Consider the following 18003-nt stretch of genomic DNA (forward strand, 5'->3'; position numbering starts at 1 on the left):
GCCTAGGTTTCAGCAGTGCGGAGCCTCCAGCCCCGAATGAACCCTATAGAGATACCACAATTCCAGAGCTAGCGTGTAACCCAGACCCCTGTCTCTCAGCTCAGAGATCGAAACCCAGCTCCAAGGGGGCGGCTCTCCGGGTTGTCTGCTCTCTGCTTAGTCCCTGTGCTTTTCTCTTATGGCCCCACCCTGGCCCCGCCCCTTCGCGGTCCCCTCCATCCCTTCCCCGCTGCATCGCCGCCCTACAGCCCCAACGCAGTGGCGGCCGCCCGAGACACGTGTGCCCGTGCCCGGCGGGTGTGCGGGGGAGCGCGGCCACGCCTGGCCCGGCCACCATTTCTCCGGCGCCCACCGGTTCGAGTGCAGAGCCTGAAGCATGAGCGGGGACTCGGAGCGCGCGGTGGCCCCGGGGGTGGTGCCTGCACCCTGCGCCTCGAAGGTGGAGCTGCGGCTGAGCTGCCGGCACCTGCTGGACCGGGACCCGCTGACCAAGTCCGACCCCAGCGTGGTGCTGCTGCAGCAGGCACAGGGCCAGTGGCTACAGGTAGGGCGGCTAGCGTCCTGGAGCTGGGCATCTGAAGATCTAAGTGTGAATTGGGATTTGGGGCGCTGGCAAGGGTGTTCCCAAACTGGGGCTACCAGGGCAAAAGAGGAGGTGTCCACCTGCTGTGAGAAGGGCGGGGCAACAAGGGAGCAGCAGCTGAAAGGGATCTTGGTGGAAAGTGCTCAGAAGTGCAGCAGAGGGGCTCAGGCTGGGACTCTAGAGCTAGAACGAAGTGCCCAGGCTAGACTAATGAACTCAGGAGGGAGTGCGGCTCAGAAACGGGGGCGGGGGGGGGGGCGGACAATGCCTGAGGCAGGTATAGGGGCTATTTAAGGTCACAGGGTCTCCCCTCTATTGGCTGCAATGCGCTTCTCACCCATGAAACAGAGGTACCTTAAGTAGGGTGGCCAGTAGTGTTAAGGCTGCTCGCTAGACCTCTCTGGGTGAGTAGAATGGAGCTGGGCAGGGCTGGACAGCGACTCCATCTTTCAGATTCAAGTCGCCCAGCCCTGTTACCTGTCTCCTCACTGGTTAGGAGAAATTACAAATTATATGCAAGCGGCTACCCTTGTGGGCAGCAAGCCCCTCCCCACTCCTTAATGCCCCCTGCCGACTCAGATGTGAGTGCCTGCCATCAGCTTGGGGTTTTTCCACTGGACACCTATAAACCCAGGGTAGCCAGCATCTTCAGGGAAGGGTGCTTCCCCGAAGTCTCTAGCTTTCTTCAGCCCTCGGCTCTTAGTTCTGGGCCAGGGTCAGGGGTTTTGCCCATGATCTGTGCTGCAGAACCCTTTCTCACCATCTCCCGTGGGGTACTGGCTTTACCTCAGGAGTGAGAAACTAACAGGCACAAAAGACCTGAGCCTGTTTGAGTGCCCCCCAACATCAGCTCCGGGGCACCCCTTGGCTGTGGCAGTCATGTGCAGGAAGCAGGGGAGAAGAGCCAGGGAAGATGTTAGACAGACCCCGTGACTATTGTGGGGATAGCCAGGGAGCCTAGGGTGTGCAGAAGACCCGAGCAGTGCAGGGGGAGACATTCTGGGGTGGTACCTCACTTAACGCCCACTCTGCATGTTTACTCTGGTGTCTCAGAGTATTTTTTAGGCTCTGGGGCTGAGACATCTTGTGGGTCATTGACCTTGAAGATTAAGGGCCTGCCCCAAACCATGTGTTTAAATTCCTAGACGATATTGGGGGGCTTCTGTTTAAGGGCCATCTTGTGACCCAGGTCCTCCTGTAGCATTTTGTTGCTTGGTCTGCTTGCTGCCTGGTGCATGCATTTCTGGGAGGGTGCGGAACTCAGTGGGAGAGGCTGGTGAACCCAAGTCCCTCCAGCAGGGACATCTCTTTGCCACTCAGCTGAGTGCTGGGGAAAGGTCTCCGCATTGGGCTTGCCCTGCCCAGGGCTGGAATCTGATTCTGTCCCTGACATCTTGGTCCTTGGGCAGAACTCTGCTGGTCTCTGAGCCTCAGTTTTTTCCATCTGTAATGTGGGGATGGGCACGAGAAGAGAGGGTACAGAGAAACGGTAGCCGGTGACTGGCTGGGAAAAGGATGTTCCTTTATCCAAGGCATAGAAGTGCCACTGGTCAACGGAGTGACCCTCTGGGCCTGCAGCCCTCTATACACAGGTGGGAGATGGGCCCCATTGGTGGAAAACAGGCTTGGAACAGCGCAGATGAGTGGCAGGGAGGTGGTGGGAACCCAGGTAGATCTGCAGGGAGGTCCCACCTGCAGGGTTGGCTCACAGGAAGAGACTTGTTGCAGGTGGACAGAACCGAGGTGGTGAAGAGCAGCCTGCATCCTGTGTTCTCCAAGGTCTTCACTATCGACTACTACTTCGAGGAGGTGCAGAAGCTACGATTTGAGGTGTACGACACCCACGGGCCTAGTGGGCTGAGTTGCCAGGATGATGACTTCCTAGGTGGCATGGAGTGTACCTTGGGGCAAGTGAGTACCGAGTACCTTGGGAGGGAGGAGGTTAGGAGTAGCTTCTAGGGCAGCGGTGCCCTCTACTCAGGGATTCTGCAGGGATGAGCTTCTGGCCCTGCCCACCTCTGCTCCTCTTGAAAAGGACTGTGTGTTTGAGACAGCCCAAGCTGACTTTGAAGTTGAGATCCTCCTGCTTCAGGCTCCTGGGTCCTGCTGTTACAGGAGCGCTCCAGCATGTCCTCTTTCTCTTACGAGTTGTGTTGTTTGTTTTAGACAGTCTCACTATGTAGTTCTGGCTGCTCCCCCTGGCTCTGTCTCCCGAGCGCTGGCATTAAAGGTGTGTGCTACCAATCCCAGCCCCTTACCAATTTTTAACAATTTATTTATTTTGTGTGTATGGCTGCTTGCATGCTGCTATGTCTGTGTACCATGTTCCTCCCGTGTCCTTGGAGATCAGAAGTGGGTGTCAGAGCCTCTGGAAGCAGAGTTGCAGACAGTTGTGAGCCTTTATGTGGGTGCTGGGAGCCAAATCTGGGTCCTCTGCAAGAGCAGCGAGTATTCTCAACTGCTAAGCCATCTCTCCTAGAATTTTTGTCTGTTTATAAAGGAATGTGCATACATGGTGTGTGTGTATGTGTGTGTGTGTATGTGTGTGTGTATATGTGTGTGTGTAAACAGGATGTCACATAGCTCAGGTTGGGCTTGAACACCCTGTGTAGCCTAGGGTAACAATGAATTTATGATCCCCTTGTTTCCATTTCTCCAGCACTGAAATTATAAGCATGCAACTCCATACCAGTTTTAGTAATTTTGATCTCAGTTACATGCTCCTATGTTTCCAGCAGGCCTGTTCTGGCATGTCTCCCTCCAGCCCCTGCCGAGCCCTGTCATTGGGTCTTTGTACCCATTTCAGAGAAGTGTTCTCACAGAAATCAACAGTCATACAATTTTCCCTTAAAGATAGCTAGGTAGGAATGTCCCTCATTCGATAGAGTGTTTGCTATCGTGGGTTTTATGTCTCCAGTACCACAGAAAAAGAAGTAGAGGTAAGAGTCAGAAAGTTAAGGTTGCTGGGCAGTGGTGGTACGAATTTTTAATCCCAGCACCCAGGAGCCAGAAGCAGGTGGATCTCTGTGAGTTTAAAAGCAGCCTGGTCTACATAATGAGTTCCAGCCAGGGCTACATAAAGAGATCCCATCTCAAAGAAAAAAATTTAAGGTCATCTTCAGTTCTATGGTTAATTTGAAACCAACTTAGATTATATGAGACTGGAGAGAGAGAGAGAGAGAGAGAGAGAGAGAGAGAGAGAGAGAGAGAGAGAGAGCACCTGGGAAAATACCTCACTTGGTAAGAGCTCTTGTTGCACAAATCTGAGGACTTGAGTTCAAATCTCCAGCATTAGAGCGTGCTGACCACCGATCTAGCTCCAGGTTCAGTGAGAGACTCTGACTCCAGAGAATAAGGCAGAGAGTGATGGACAGGATGCCTGATATCCTCCTCTGGCCTTCACACACACATACATGCACACACATCTACTCCCTCCCATACATGGTAGTGTATGCTGGAGATTCTAACATTGGGGTGTTAATGACCACCATCAGACAGGTCTCAGATAACACCAGTCTGAGCTATTGAGATGTTATCTCAACACTGGAAGGAAGGAGGGAGGGAGGGAGGGAGAAAGGAAGGAAGAAAGGGAAGAAAGAAGGGAGGGAGGAAACCACAGCTGTAGTGGCTCCCACCTATAACCCCAGCCCTCAGCAGGCTGAGGAAGGAGGATTACCACCAGTTCCACATCAGCCTGGGCAGCATAGGAAGATCCCATCTTAAAAATGTCTTCATCTCCCCCTCCCTCCCTGTTTCCCTTCCCTCTCTCCTTCCATCCCTCTCTTCCTCCCTCCATCCTCATCCCTTCCCTCCCCAAACCACTCACTCACCCTACACACTGTTCTGCAACTCGCTTTTTTCTCTTCGTGCTGAGGCACCGCTCAGTGGCAGTGTTTGCAAGAACCGTTTGAGGTTCTGGGTTCTAGTTCCCACAAGGCAGGCAAGGTCTCCATATTTTTCCCTGCAGCTGGGGTTAAGGGGAATAGTGCATGAGGCTATCCTGCCCGGGGGACTCCGCTGGCAGCCCGGAGCCACTGTCCTTGCCTTTTCTCCTCTGTTGTTCATGTGACGGGCACTTTACTGCTACAGTTACTGTGTGTATGCCCTGGGCTGTGTACCACAGGGTGTCCTTTACGTTAAGGAATTGTTTATAGACAGCGCAATGAGGCACAGAGATGGACAGTTTCATGTGACTGTCTACTGACTAGATGGCCATTTCCGTCACTCTGCAGGCTGCCTTTTTCTGCCAGTGCCCTGGCTGTTTCCTGTGTGTTAGCCCCATGGGATGTTCTGGGTATCTGATTCTCCATCCCAACATCATGTGTGTGACTCATCCCTGCCACTGCCTGGTCAGGGCTCATTCTCTTTAGATCTTCTTGCCATCCCCCTTTACATAACAGAGGCTGAGATGAAGTGGGGGCACAATTCCTCCAGGTTCCAAGATGGCAGTCATAGATACCTCCAACACATGCACACATGCACCACAGTCCAGGTGGGATAGATAGATAGATAGATAGATAGATAGATAGATAGATAGATAGATAGATAGATAGATAGATAGATATGCTGGATACATACAGATTCTGTACTTGAACTCATCTTTGTGCACTGAAGTCAGCTTGGCTACTTGTCAGGTACCACAGACTCTAGCTCTTTTTTTTTTAAAAGACTTATTTATTATGTATACAGTGTTCTGGATGCTGGATATATTGTACTCCAGAAGAGGACACCAGATCTCATTACAGGTGGTTGTGAGCCACCATGTGGTTGCTGGGAATTGAACTCAGGACCTCTGGAAGAACAGTCAGTGCTCTTAACCGCTGAGCCATCTCTCCAGCCCGGACTCTAGCTCTTTTTACCATCACCCCTTGGTCTCCACCAACCACTAGCAAATGTGAGGCAGGCAGCTTTGCTGGGGGTCAAGGTGGTAGCTACCCTGTAAACAGAACCATCCTGGCCTTCACACACAGAGAAACTGATTTCTCCAGGGAGACATGAAGGGCTATATTCAGACCAGAGCCTGCTGCCCAAGAGGGTTTCCTCAGTCTTGCCTCTCAGGCTCTGTTCCCTGCTGGACAGGTGATATGCTATGTGAAGGCACCATTCAGTTAGGGGTGTATGCTCCGGGACGAGCTATCTAGCCGGTGGGTGTGACAGGAGAGGAGGGGAGGCCAATCTGGGAGATGAATTCTCTAGGAACTGAGCATTGGGGCTTACATCTGAGTGGCCCCCTCTAAGCAGGCACCTGTGCAGACAAGTCAAGTGTGCTCCTTCTGCCACCCCAGGGCCACTCTGACTTGTTTGGGATAGTCGGGATCCAGGGTGGGGCTCAGAGCTATTCAACCAGCCACTTATAAGGGTTCTCATTCCCACATCAAAGAATAGAATCAGGCCAGCTCTGTAGTGAGGTCCTGACTGAGGGTAGATGCCCTAATGAATCTGCTCTGGTGCCCTGCACATTTGCTAACTGCACGATGTGTGTACCCCACAGGCAGGTGATAGGATGGCCCAGGAGATGGCACAAAGATGCCCAGTAGAACTTTCTGGCATCAGCAGGAAGGCTGCTGGAACCCAGGGGATGGTGGGGATCCAGTGAGTGCAGAAGTAAGATTCAACGGGGATTGAGGACCATCTTCTTCCTCCTTTATCCCTGCCGACTTCCTTGGTTTCCAGATTGTGGCCCAGAAGAAAATGACGCGCCCATTGCTGTTGAGATTCGGCAGAAATGCTGGCAAGTCCACTATCACGGTGAGAGCCAGAGCTGAGATCTTCCCTTCCCACAAGGCTTAGGGGAGGGGGGTCTTGGGAGGTGAGGAGCGAGGCCTGCTAGGAGAGACCAGAGCCCCCTCAGGGCGAGTGGCCACTGAGGGAAGAGGATGGAGACCGATGACCTGGAGCCCACGGATCCCATGTGACACACCCAGGTGATAGCCGAGGACATCTCTGGGAACAATGGCTATGTGGAGCTCTCCTTCCAGGCCAGGAAACTGGATGACAAGGTGAGGCTTGGATCCACTGCATGTTGGGCTCTGAGCCCCCTGCAGACTGGCTCGTGGTGAAAACCTAGTTCCTGCTCAGCACGGGCCTCTTGTACGGTTCAGAAACAAGTGACACGATTGATGGCTGTGCGTGGGGCCGTTGGCATGCTGCTGTCACCATGTTCATTGCTAACTGTTGCGTTTTACAACCGTCGCTGTCATCACCCTCACCCTCCCAGCCACAGACACATGCGCTCTGCCGGATGGGCAGAAAGCCTCGCTCTGCATGGCAGCATGGCACGTGAGCACCGAGCTACCTCTGGCAGAGCGCATGTTTAATGATGGGGAGAGAGACCCAGGGAGGACAGTGAGGTCACTGTCTTGAACTGGGACTGAGCCTGCTTCATAGGTTCTTCTCCTGGGGTCCCTTCTGAGAGATTTAAACCGGGACCAACAAGGGTGGGTGGTGTGAACAAGTGTTTAGGCACCAGGCAGCAGGAGGGAAGGAGAGCGGGGTGGTGGCCGTGCGCGCACACGCCTGGGGTCACGGTGGGTGCATCAGAAGTCAGCGAAGACTCCAGATAGTGAGTTCTTATCTCTGTGGGCTCTCGGGGAACAGTCACAACTTATTTTATGCCTGGGGAAATTGAGTCTGGGGGTGGGGATGAAACAATGAACTGCAAAGGATGAGGCCAGCATGCAGGCATTAGGGACGGGGTCATCCTCAAGCCTCGAAGCCGGCTAGCCCCTTGCCGGCCCACCCTCTGCTCCAGGATCTCTTCAGCAAGTCGGACCCCTTCCTAGAGTTGTATCGGGTCAATGACGACGGGAGCGAGCAGCTGGTGTACAGGACGGAGGTGAGGCGCCCACTGCCCGATGACAGAGGGGCTTCCGGGGTCAATTGAAGTTACCCGAAAAGGGCCCAGTGTCCTCACGGAGGGGGGGGGGACTGAGGGTGACCACGTGACCGTGGCGTCTTTACATCTTACTCTCTTTCGATGGATGGAACAGCTGGGTGGAATTGGCTCTCTGTCCGCCCAAATTTAGCGTGGCAGCTTTGTTGTCCCCGGTCCTATTTTTAGGCGTACCTGCTTCCTCCTGCCGGGAAACAGGATTTTAGTTAGAGCGAGGAGAGAGTTTCCTTTTGAGACAAATTAATTTGAGTGAAGAGAATCTATTTAAGGAGAAAACAGCTGAGTGGCGGGAGCGAGGCAGAAGCTATTAGGGTCAGGGGTGGAGGGAGTGGAGAGCCGGAAGGTCTGGGCTGCACCCTGTCCTGTTTGGAGCCTGAATTGAACCTAGCGATACCCATAGTTTCCATGGGGCAGGGTACATGCTGCCAGTCAAGGGCCCCTTCGCAGCTGTTTTAGGTCAGGACGCTGAGAACCCTGTACCCTGGCTAAAGGAACCCAGGGTTTCCACCCAAGCCAGTCTTTTCTGGTCCACAGGTAGTGAAGAATAACCTTAACCCGGTGTGGGAGCCCTTCAAGGTGTCCCTGAATTCACTCTGCAGCTGCGAGGAGACGCGGCCTCTGAAGGTGGGGATGCAGTAGCGGACAGGACCGGAAGTGGGGTCAGGGTTAGAGCGGGCGGGGTGTAGGGACGTAGCCAAAGGGTTGGGTTGGGACCACAGCTCGTGGGTAGGTATCCAATTCCTCCAGAGCCACGGAGGCCTGGGAGAGTTAGGACTTATAGGAAAAGGGGAGACCGAGGAGGGAAGTGATAAATGACAGCCTGGCCAGGGCTGGAAGGGCCGCAGGTCCACTGAGAGGCCTGGGCTCCCCAGTGCCTGGTCTGGGACTATGACTCCCGAGGAAAGCACGACTTCATTGGCGACTTCACCACCACCTTCGCAGAGATGCAGAAGGCCTTTGAGGAGGAGCAGGTGAGTTGCTGGCCCGTTTCAGGCCACAGGTTCTGACTCTTTCTAGTGGGTCTCTGGGAGGCTAGTTATTCTACCCCACCCCAGAGAAGACATGATGGTGGCAAAGAACAGTGACACCCACCACGGGACCAGAACAGGGGCCTGCAAGCAAGTGACCGTGTGAGCAACCATGTCCATTGTGTGTCAAGGTGGGAGGGGCACCCTTCCTGGGCCCTGCCTAGCCCTCTGTAGCTGGGTGGGCGTGGTGGGAGAGTTGCCTGGAGCTCCTTCTTGGACCCTGGGGTCCCTCAGGAAGATCTACAGGCTCAGAATATGGTAGACCACAGTGCCAAGGCTGCAGTGCGTGCAGGGTCTAACCTCTGGGCCCCTATCTCAGTGCGTGCAGGGTCTAACCTGGGCCCCTATCTCACTCATAATCTCATCTGCATGACTCCTCTCTGTTCCGTTATGTGCCTGCTCCCCTGTGGGATGGGTATGTCCCCACAGAGGCCATTCCTGACCCCCATGGTCAGGGGCCTTGTGTGCACTTTGGAGATGGTCTTGTGGAGTGTCAGGTCTCCAGCAGCAGCACTGGGACTTCCGGGGGCTCCTGGCCCCTCCCCTCTGTGGGAGGGGTTTGGATACTGCTGCTCTGGGTGGGTTTCTGCCTGTCCCTGTCCCTGTCCCAGGCCCAGTGGGACTGTGTGAATGCCAAGTACAAACAGAAGAAGCGCAATTACAAGAATTCTGGAGTGGTGGTCCTGGCAGACCTGAAGGTGAGCCTCGGCCCTGCCCTCAGTCCCTAGGGAGATGGGTTGGTGGGATTAGCTTCTCCATGTTGTCAGGTGGTTCTCAAAGGTACAGCTCTGAGGTCCTGAAACGCCCAGGGAGGTTGAGGGAGGAGGAAGATGCTTCCACAGACCATAGTGCCTAGGGGAGAGATGCCAAGTAGGCTCCCTCCCCCAGTGACACAGGCCTGCTCTTCTGGGAGTCGGGTAGGGTGATGAATCATGGGTGGTTTTGCCAATGGCATTGCCTGGAAGCTCCACAGGGTCCACTCCTTCCTGGATTACATCATGGGTGGCTGCCAGATCCACTGCACGGTGAGTCTGTGGGTCTTGTCTTCCATGCTGTGCCCAATCACTGGGGCAGGACCACTGCCCAGCCCCTGAACTCCAGCCCATGTACAGAGAGGGAAAATACAGTTTGTGTCTTCATTTCCCTATGTCTTCCCCTTTATGATGATCAGGAAAAGGAGGCAGGAGTTCAGGACCAGCCCTGGGCCACCTCTCACGGCAGCATCCCAGGGCTTACCTGCTACAAAATTATAGGGAGATAAACAAAAAACCTGGAAGAGGAAAACAGAAGTGAGCACTTGGCTAACAAGGACTGCAGAGTCCGGCTGGCTTAGCCTTGAGCAGGCTACAGACAATAGCAGACTGGACCGAAGGTCTAGGGGAGCCCATCACAGACTCTGCTGTGTTTATACACAGCTGGGCTGCTGAACAGAGCCACACCCAAGGTGGCCTTGAGGATGGCCAGGTAGAAGGCCAGAGGGGACTAGGCCAAGACAGGACCATAGCAGTTGAGAAGAATTTCCATGGGCCCTGTCCTTCTGAGGGGAGTTTAGCTCAGAGATTCTCCTAAAGGAGAGGGTCGATGCTATCCTGGGATTCCAAGAGTGAGACTTAGGGTTTTTAGGGTCTGGATAGCCCCCCTCATCTCCTGGGGGCTAGTGAGTAACTCCAGTGAGCAGTCAAGCTTGCAAAGAGCTGGGGAAACTGAGACGCTAGGTTCTTGATGTCAAGCTGCTCTCGGGTCCCCTTTGCTTGTCCAGGGGAGCAGGAAGTGCAGGTACGCAATGATGTTCCTCATCCTGGCCCTTGCAGGTAGCCATCGACTTCACAGCCTCCAACGGCGACCCAAGGAACAGCTGCTCCCTCCACCACATCAACCCTTACCAGCCCAACGAGTACCTGAGAGCCCTGGTGGCGGTGGGCGAGGTCTGCCAGGATTATGACAGGTGGGACCCCCACCTACCTTTCCAGGCCAGATTGGGCTTGGGGGCTTTTCCGAAGTGATACCATCTGTAGTTAACACTTGATGTGCCAGAGAGGTCAGCTCGAGCAAGAGTGGGAACATCTTTTCAGTACACCAGTGGGGGCAGACAGTATACCTCCCAGACAGCCATCTGAACCGAGCCTGGCAGGGGGTACCTTCAGGGGATGGGGGGGGGTGATGTGTTAGTCTCTAACATGGCCATACACCTCTTCACTGTGACACAAACCTGGAGATTGATTGGAGACTGTTTTATAGAGCAGAAGACACACTCACGGAGGTTGGGGTGACTGGCTAGGCAGAGGCTAAGTGCCAACCCAGGCGGCCTGGACTCTGAGATCCTCACCATGACCCAGATCCCCACCCTGAGTGCCTTGTCCATGGAGCCCTCCCTCTCTGTGGGAGAGAGCAGAGTCCATGACCCTCACCATCTCAGGCCAGGAAGACTCCTAAGCGGGTTCTTCAGGCCTGGAGAGAGGAACCCGGGGTCAGTTCCCAGCCTTCTACTGTCAACTCTGCACTTTCCTGCCTGTGTCATGATGGTCTTTGAGCTCAGTGCCTCAATGTCCCCTATGTGGTATGCCTATGTTCCCTGTTCCTGGCCCAGCAAGGCCCAGGCCTCCTGGTCTCTGTCCAGTGTCAACTTTGACTCCCTTGTGGGGGCCAGGTTCCTGGAGTTACCAGCTTCATCTTCTTTCCCAGTGACAAACGATTTTCTGCTTTGGGATTTGGAGCTCGGATCCCTCCCAAGTATGAGGTAAGAGGGCCCTGGGCTGGGGCCCTACCCCTACTCCAAAGCATCTGCCTAGGCCTCTAGCGCCTCTACCTCCCCAGGCAGGGGTGTTCTGGGTACAAGAACCCTGGTTGCCACCATCCCTTTTGGGATGGGGATGGAGAGAGAGGAGACTCTGGCCTGTGGACCAGCGAGATGATTGACAAAGCTATAGGCATAACCCATGCTCCTATCAGAAAGACCCAGTGACAGTTCAACTGCTTACGTATGAAAAGATGGTAGGAGAGGGGATTTATTGGTTAAGGTACCTTCAAATATGTCGTTACTGTTGGGTCCAGGTGCTAAAGTAATTGCCCGAGATTAGTCTGTCTGTCTGCCTCCTTCTTGGCTTCCTCTCTCCATGGAGATCTCCTCACATGGGCCCCAAAGAGCTACAAACCAACTTCTCCCAGTAAGTGGGAGTCAAGTGGATTCTGGGAAGGTCCTGGCTGACTCTTGTCCCCACCCAGGTGTCCCATGACTTTGCCATCAATTTCAACCCTGAGGACGACGAATGTGAAGGTAGGAGCTGGTGGCGGCTTTGGCTGAGAGGTACATCGGGCCAGGCTCACTCCTCTCTCCCCCGCAGGAATCCAGGGCGTGGTCGAGGCCTACCAGAACTGCCTGCCTAAGGTCCAGCTCTACGGCCCCACCAACGTGGCACCCGTCATCTCCAAGGTGGCCCGCATGGCAGCCGCTGAAGAGCGCACAGGGGAGGCCTCTGTAGGTGACTGGGGACAGGGGCTGCGTGCATCCAGCTGTGGAACCCGCTAGCTGTGTGTGTAGTAGTGGCTAAGAGCCAGAGAAGCGGTTCTCTGGACACAGTCCAGCGCAAAGCCAGCCAGGCAGTATGGCGCGGGATGAGGGAAGAGCTCAGCTCCTCAGCTGCGGCTCTCTCAAAGCCCCAGGCAGTCAGCTTTTATTTTGGGCAGAGGACTGAATTAATCTCTTCAAAGTCAGCCCTCAACTGTCTGGCACCGACACTGGTTTACCTCGGTTTCCCCTGCCTCCTGTCCCTTTGCACGGGACCACGGGTCTGTTTTCTTTTAGGCGTTCTCAGTATGTGTTTGTCGCATTTTACTTAGGATCACATTCTGCTCTTTGTAGCCCTCTGTGTATCCCTGAGACTCAGCTGGCTTGCTGCTTTCTTTTAATTTTTCATTTTGAAAAAGAAAGTCCTGTTTACAAGCGAGCAGACTGGCGCACGACTTCTGGTCCTCCATGGGCTCCTAGTGTTTACCAGTTTGTCCCTCTCTTCCTTACGTTCTCCCTCCCCCTTCCCTGGTCCCTTTTATCCTCTCCTCCTTCCCAGCCGCTCCTGCCTCCATCCCTTCTGTGTGTGTATGTTCTAAGTGTCCTGAACCATTTGAGAGACTGAATCCTGATGTTACTTCCTCCTTAAATATCTACATTGCCATGTCTGCAAGGTGGGTCCTGTGTATATCACGTGTGTGGCAGGGCAAAGAAGGCAGCCCCTCCTGCTATCTGATCCTTCTAGGTCCACATTCTCGTCTGCTCCTTACCTTCCCCAGGTGTGGTCTGACTTGGGATTTTGCTGAGTTTTGCTTGTTCCCTTCATCTTGACCTCCATCATGACCCTTCAGGCTCCACCTTGAAGCCCCACACTCTAGTCAAGAGCAGTCCTGCTGCCGGGCTGCATTCTGAGCTGGGGGAGGGTGTGGAGGCCAAACCTAATCTTTGGGTGGAGACTGTTGCACACCCCAGGCAGGGGTGCCCTCTCCACTCCAGGTCCAAGAAGGAGGGGCTCCCACAGGTATCATCCAGGGTTCTATTCAGGAGCTGTCCAGAGTGGATGTGGGGACCCTGGTCAGTATGTCTTCTGATCAGGGTTCCCCTTCTTTTACAATAACTTTTATGCTTTTTGCTTTCCTTGGAAACAACTTCTTTTAAAAGTTGAGGTCTCAAGCCAGCCGGTGGTGGTACACACCTTTAATCTCAGCACTCGGAAGGCAAAGGGGGAGGGATGAGTTTGAGGCCAGCCTGGTCTACAGAGTGAGTTCCAGGGCAGCCAAGGCTATGCAGAGAAAACCTGTCTAGAAAAAACAAACCAAGCCACAAACAAAACAACAAGAGAGCTGGGGTCTCATCATGTTTTCCAAATGTAAGGAAATTACGGAGTGAGGTTGGTGAGGTGCTTCATCCCCAGAATCCACCTGGAGGGGAGGGGCAAGCCAGAGCGGCCCCTGGCTGCCCCATGTGTATCACATATCGTGATAATCTAGTTTTTTTAATTTTAAAAAATAAGAAATCACAAAATGGCTCCTGTGGATCCATCTCCTGCTCAACAAATGCCCCGTTTGTCTTTCCTGAGTTAATTCTTCTCATTCTTGAGTTAATTTCAGACTTGGCGAGAAGTCACACCAGCACAAAGGACTCTCTTGCACCCTTTCCCAGGGCCGCTTTGTGTCGCAGGTGCTCTGCTTCACTTTGCTCGTGTATTTTGTCATGATAAATTACACACAACTGAAAATGTGTGATTTAACTATTTTAACTAGCCAATTAAGGTAGTGATTCTCAACCTGTGGGTCACAATCCCATTGGGGTAGAATGAGACTGTTGGAAAACAAGATATTTACATTATGATTCTTTTTTTGTTTTGTTTTGTTTTGTTTTTCAAGACAAGGTTTCTCTGAACTAGCTCTTGTAGAGACCAGGCTGGCTTCAAACTAATTGAGATCACCTGCCTCTGCCTCCCAAGTGCTGGGATTAAAAGCATGTGTTGCTGCTGCCTGGCTTATATTATGATTCTTAACAGAAGCAAAATTACATTTATGCAACAGCAACAAGATGTATTTAGCTGGAGGTCACCATGAAGAACTGTAACAAAGGGTCAAGGCAGTAGGGAGACGGAGAAGCCCTGAGCTAAGATTTCTGAGGACATTCACACATTCTGCAAATACCCTGGTTTCAACATTTCTTAACGTCACAGGGAGGTTCTTAAGCGCTTTCATTTACTGAAAGGTGCTTTAAAAAAACCTCAGTTCTACTCACGCATACATGTAGTGTGTGTATGTGTGTGCATGCGTGTACATATATGTCTGAGACAAAGTCTTGTTATTCAGTCTAGGCTGGCCTTAAACTTGCAATTCTGCCACCTCAACTCCCCAAGAGCTGCAATTACAGTCAGATTTAGTTTTCATTTGTTTGTTTCTTTGAGACAAATCTTGCTATGTAGCCCTGGCTAGCCTGAAACTTTCTATGGAGACCAGGCTGGCTTCAGACTTGCAGCAATCCCCTTGGTGAATTCTTTCGGAGCAGATTGTAACTCAGATCCCCAGATATCAGCATATGAGAACCCCTTCCTATATGACTGAGATCGCCCTCTTACGACCACAGATGCTAGAAGAATGTAGGATCCGCTGGAACTGGAGTTATAGATGGTTGTGAGCCCTTGCGTGGGTGCTGAGTAGCAAACCCTGGTTCTCTGTATGAGAAGTCAGTGCTCTTAACCATGAAGTCATCTCTCCAGTTCTGTCGTCCAAGTTTTTAAGAAAATGATCGTGGGGTTTGTTTGTTGGTTGGTTGGTTGGTTGGTATTTTGAGACAGGGTTTCTCTGGATAGCCCTGGCTGTTGTTTACTTTTTTAAGACAGGGTCTCTATATGTATCAGAGATGCCTGCCCTGCTTTCCTAGTGCTGGGATTAGAGGCATGCACCATTACACCTAGCTGGGTTTTGTATTCTTGACAAAAAGGATGGACTTCTATTTGAAACAAGTTCCCGCTCTTGTCCTTCTTGAAGCATGGGCTAGGCATCCTGGTGACAGGGTGTTGGCTCCCTCTCTATTCAGGAGTCCTTCTCTGGTGTGGGACTGGGCTCACCCTGCTTTGGTGGCCTTGTCTGTAAAGTGGATCCTGCAGTGCCCCTTCTGGAGTCACTGGCCATTCGGCAATGAGGGCTGGAGCCTGAACTTCACTCTGCATAGGGCCGATCAGAATTTACCTGTAGTGTGCTTCAGCAGAAATAGTCTTAGAAAACCCTGGGCACTAAGGGGGCTCCTCTTAGTGTGGGCTGGAACTGGCTGTGTGGCTCGGAGAAGACCCAGAGACCAGCACCCCACTTCTCCCCTTTGCCCTCAGCAATACTACATACTGCTGATCCTCACGGATGGTGTGGTAACTGACATGTCAGACACGCGAGAGGCCATTGTCCGCGCCTCCCACCTGCCCATGTCCGTCATCATCGTTGGGGTGGGCAACGCAGACTTCACTGATATGCAGATCCTAGATGGGGATGACGGAGTCCTGCGCTCCCCACGCGGTGAGCCTGCACTCCGCGACATCGTTCAGTTTGTGCCCTTCCGTGAGCTCAAGAATGTAAGTGGCTGGGTCCTGGGGGTGCTACCCACTGCTCCATGCATGCGTGACTTTCTGTTCAGGACACGGCCCCACCCTGGCTGTGTGCAGCCAAAGAGCAGCCCCTGGGGATGGCTTTCTAGTCAGTCTTTTTCTCCACCCTGATTAGTGCCTGAGCAGTGAGCTTCTGATCCCAAAATCTATGACACAGAGAGAGTAGTAGGGGTTCCATGCACCTGGCACACAGTTCCCCACGCCCACTCCACAGTAAAAACATCACATGGGTCTCTCATACATGCACATTGCAAGTTTCCATGAGGGTTGATACCTGGCCCCAATTCACTTGTGCCACTTCCTGTTGTGCTGGGAGAAATGAATGGATGGGGGTCCCAGCACAGACGTCCTAGGCACTTGTGGGCACAATCAGGTGTTGCTAGAATACTCTAGGGGCTTGGTGGTAGCATTTTTCAGTCTGTGTCTTTAGTAGAATCTCAACTAACTTCCAAGTCACATGTCCCTTAAGTAGATTTGAGTCCTGGGTCTGTGACCCAGAAAGGGGGGGTGAGGATATAGAAGAACCTCAGAGGTAACCATACTGTCTCTGAACCCAGGCGTCCCCTGCGGCACTGGCCAAGTGTGTGTTGGCCGAGGTGCCCAAGCAGGTGGTTGAGTACTACAGCCACAAGGAACTGCCTCCGCGCAGCCTTGGCGTCCAAACTGGAGGGGCCGGTCCCAGCTCAGCACCATGAGGGTGCCAGGCGAGGGGGCCCTGAGCAACATGTCCATCCGCAGCACCTCCTGAGCCCCCAGAAACCCCTCAGAAACTTCCCATCTAGCCCAGGCCCCAGCCCTCTACTCCTGTGTTCTGCTGGTCTGGTTGGTGGCCTACTCCCCAAGATGAAGAAATCCTGATGGAGTTAACAGAAATCAGCAGCTGCCCCGTGCCTGCGCCTCCCTGCACCCAACAGGCATGGAGCAGGGTTTGCTGAGAGAATTGGAGGGGCCCTGATGGCCCAGCTATGGAGGGCATCCCCAGGCGAAGGGGTGGTGGAAATGGAGGTTCGTCATTTGATCCTGTGGGGAGAGGCAGCACCCCAACCCTTGAGGACGCCTAGGCCTGGGCACCTTGTCCCCATAGATTTCTCTGTCCTGTGTGGTGCCACTCCCACCTGTGCACATACCTGAGAGCCCAGGAGCCTACAGGGTCTGCGGGAGGTGGCTTTGGGCGTAATAAAGTATCCCCTCATCCTCACCTCCTTGTGCCTTTCTTGCTTCAGGGGATCTGGTGGGACTGTCCCTGACAGTAAGGATTGTGGGTCTCTCCGTCAATGTCTCCTGATGTGTTGGGAGGGAAGAGCAGCCCTGAGTGACTTTGGCTGGCACTCAGGATTCTCCATGGACCACGAGCTGCTGCTGGCTGAGGGCAGCTTCCACCTGTCTGAGTGGGGGTGGATTTCTAATTGAGATTTCCTCTCAATTATCTTGTCTGAGAAAAACAAATTGTCCCAATCCTGAATCAGACCCACCCACCTATCAATCTCCCTATCCACTCTGGGGTTATTTTTAGCTACTGATTCATCTCCCGTTAAGCCCAGATAATAGGCATCACCATGGTAACCTGGCTACGATTCTGAAAGGGCCAGTGGATTGTGGTCTCTTTGGGGACAGAAAGGACACCAGACAAATATATTATCCATGGATATATGGAGAAGTAGAGCCCCAGCAGGGTGGGGAGACTGTAGGCCCAGGGTGTTACCCCTGGTCTGACCCAGTCCCCACAGTGCAAGAGCCTGACAGTTCTGGAAATCTTGCCCAGAGTTCTTTGGTGAAGCCAAGGGGCCTGGAATCCTAGCAGCAGGTGGCAGAGAATGTGGGAGGGTGTTATGCATGTAGGAGAGTCAGCGTAGTGGGCTGTGGATGGCTGCTGGCCCAAGAGGTGAGGCAGGGACAGTCCTTCTGAGCATCGGCCTTTCTAGAGAAGTATCAATTCTCAGGTCACAAAGCAAGGAGGAGGTGAGTGTCCTTCAACACTGGAGGAACTTGAGAGAGGGTGCCAGGCTCTCGCTCCGCAAAGAAACCAAGACTCAGACAGGTGGAGGGACTTGCTTTGCAAAGTTCCTGTTTACACGCCTTTTACTACATGAAAAGTGTGTGCCATATGATTTTTTTTTTTTGTTTTTGTTTTTCGAGACAGGGTTTCTCTGTAGCTTTGGTGCCTGTCCCGGAACTAGCTCTTGTAGACCAGGCTGGCCTCGAACTCACAGAGATCCGCCTGCCTCTGCCTCCCGAGTGCTGGGATTAAAGGCATGCGCCACCACCGCCCGGCTCCGTATGATTTTTGTAATCCCAAGGCGCTTGCGTGAAATGAATCCCTGAGAAGGCAGCCAGAATGTGTTCCCAGATGTTCCGAATCTCCCTACTTAAACTGGAGCC

The 18003-nt window shown here is 53.3% G+C and overlaps 1 protein-coding gene across 3 annotated transcripts; it reads left to right on the plus strand.

The window, feature by feature from the left end:
• The first annotated feature begins 177 nt into the window (after positions 1 to 177).
• Positions 178 to 16822, plus strand: Cpne7 (copine 7). 3 transcript variants are annotated; one of them, XM_050165292.1, is made up of 15 exons: positions 188 to 544; positions 2312 to 2494; positions 6257 to 6331; positions 6508 to 6582; positions 7335 to 7418; positions 8010 to 8099; positions 8348 to 8446; positions 9115 to 9201; positions 9469 to 9528; positions 10315 to 10448; positions 11186 to 11240; positions 11726 to 11777; positions 11845 to 11978; positions 15355 to 15591; positions 16182 to 16822. In XM_050165292.1, the coding sequence occupies exons 1-15, from the start codon at positions 377 to 379 to the stop codon at positions 16317 to 16319; spliced, it is 1671 nt and encodes a 556-aa protein (XP_050021249.1). In that variant the 5' UTR covers positions 188 to 376; the 3' UTR covers positions 16320 to 16822. The 3 variants fall into 3 exon arrangements, with proteins under 3 accessions (XP_050021250.1, XP_050021248.1, XP_050021249.1); XM_050165293.1 differs by lacking the exon at positions 16182 to 16822 and having other exon boundaries at positions 178 to 544; positions 11845 to 11982; positions 15355 to 15541; XM_050165291.1 differs by having other exon boundaries at positions 182 to 544; positions 15355 to 16318.
• Positions 16823 to 18003: the final 1181 nt, after the last annotated feature.

The sequence above is a fragment of the Alexandromys fortis genome, unplaced genomic scaffold (genome assembly GCF_014885135.2).
Source record: "Alexandromys fortis isolate MF-2015 unplaced genomic scaffold, M_Fortis_MF-2015_v1.1 scaffold_165, whole genome shotgun sequence".
Taxonomy (NCBI): Eukaryota; Metazoa; Chordata; class Mammalia; order Rodentia; family Cricetidae; genus Alexandromys; species Alexandromys fortis.

Coding starts and splice junctions, on each gene's coding strand:
- Cpne7 (XM_050165291.1), top strand. CDS start 377: ATGAGCGGGGACTCGGAGCGCGCGGTGGCCCCGGGGGTGGTGCCTGCA. Junction 6,332..6,507: donor CTGGCAAGTCCACTATCACG/GTGAGAGCCAGA, acceptor TGACACACCCAG/GTGATAGCCGAGGACATCTC. Junction 9,529..10,314: donor GCTGCCAGATCCACTGCACG/GTGAGTCTGTGG, acceptor TGGCCCTTGCAG/GTAGCCATCGACTTCACAGC.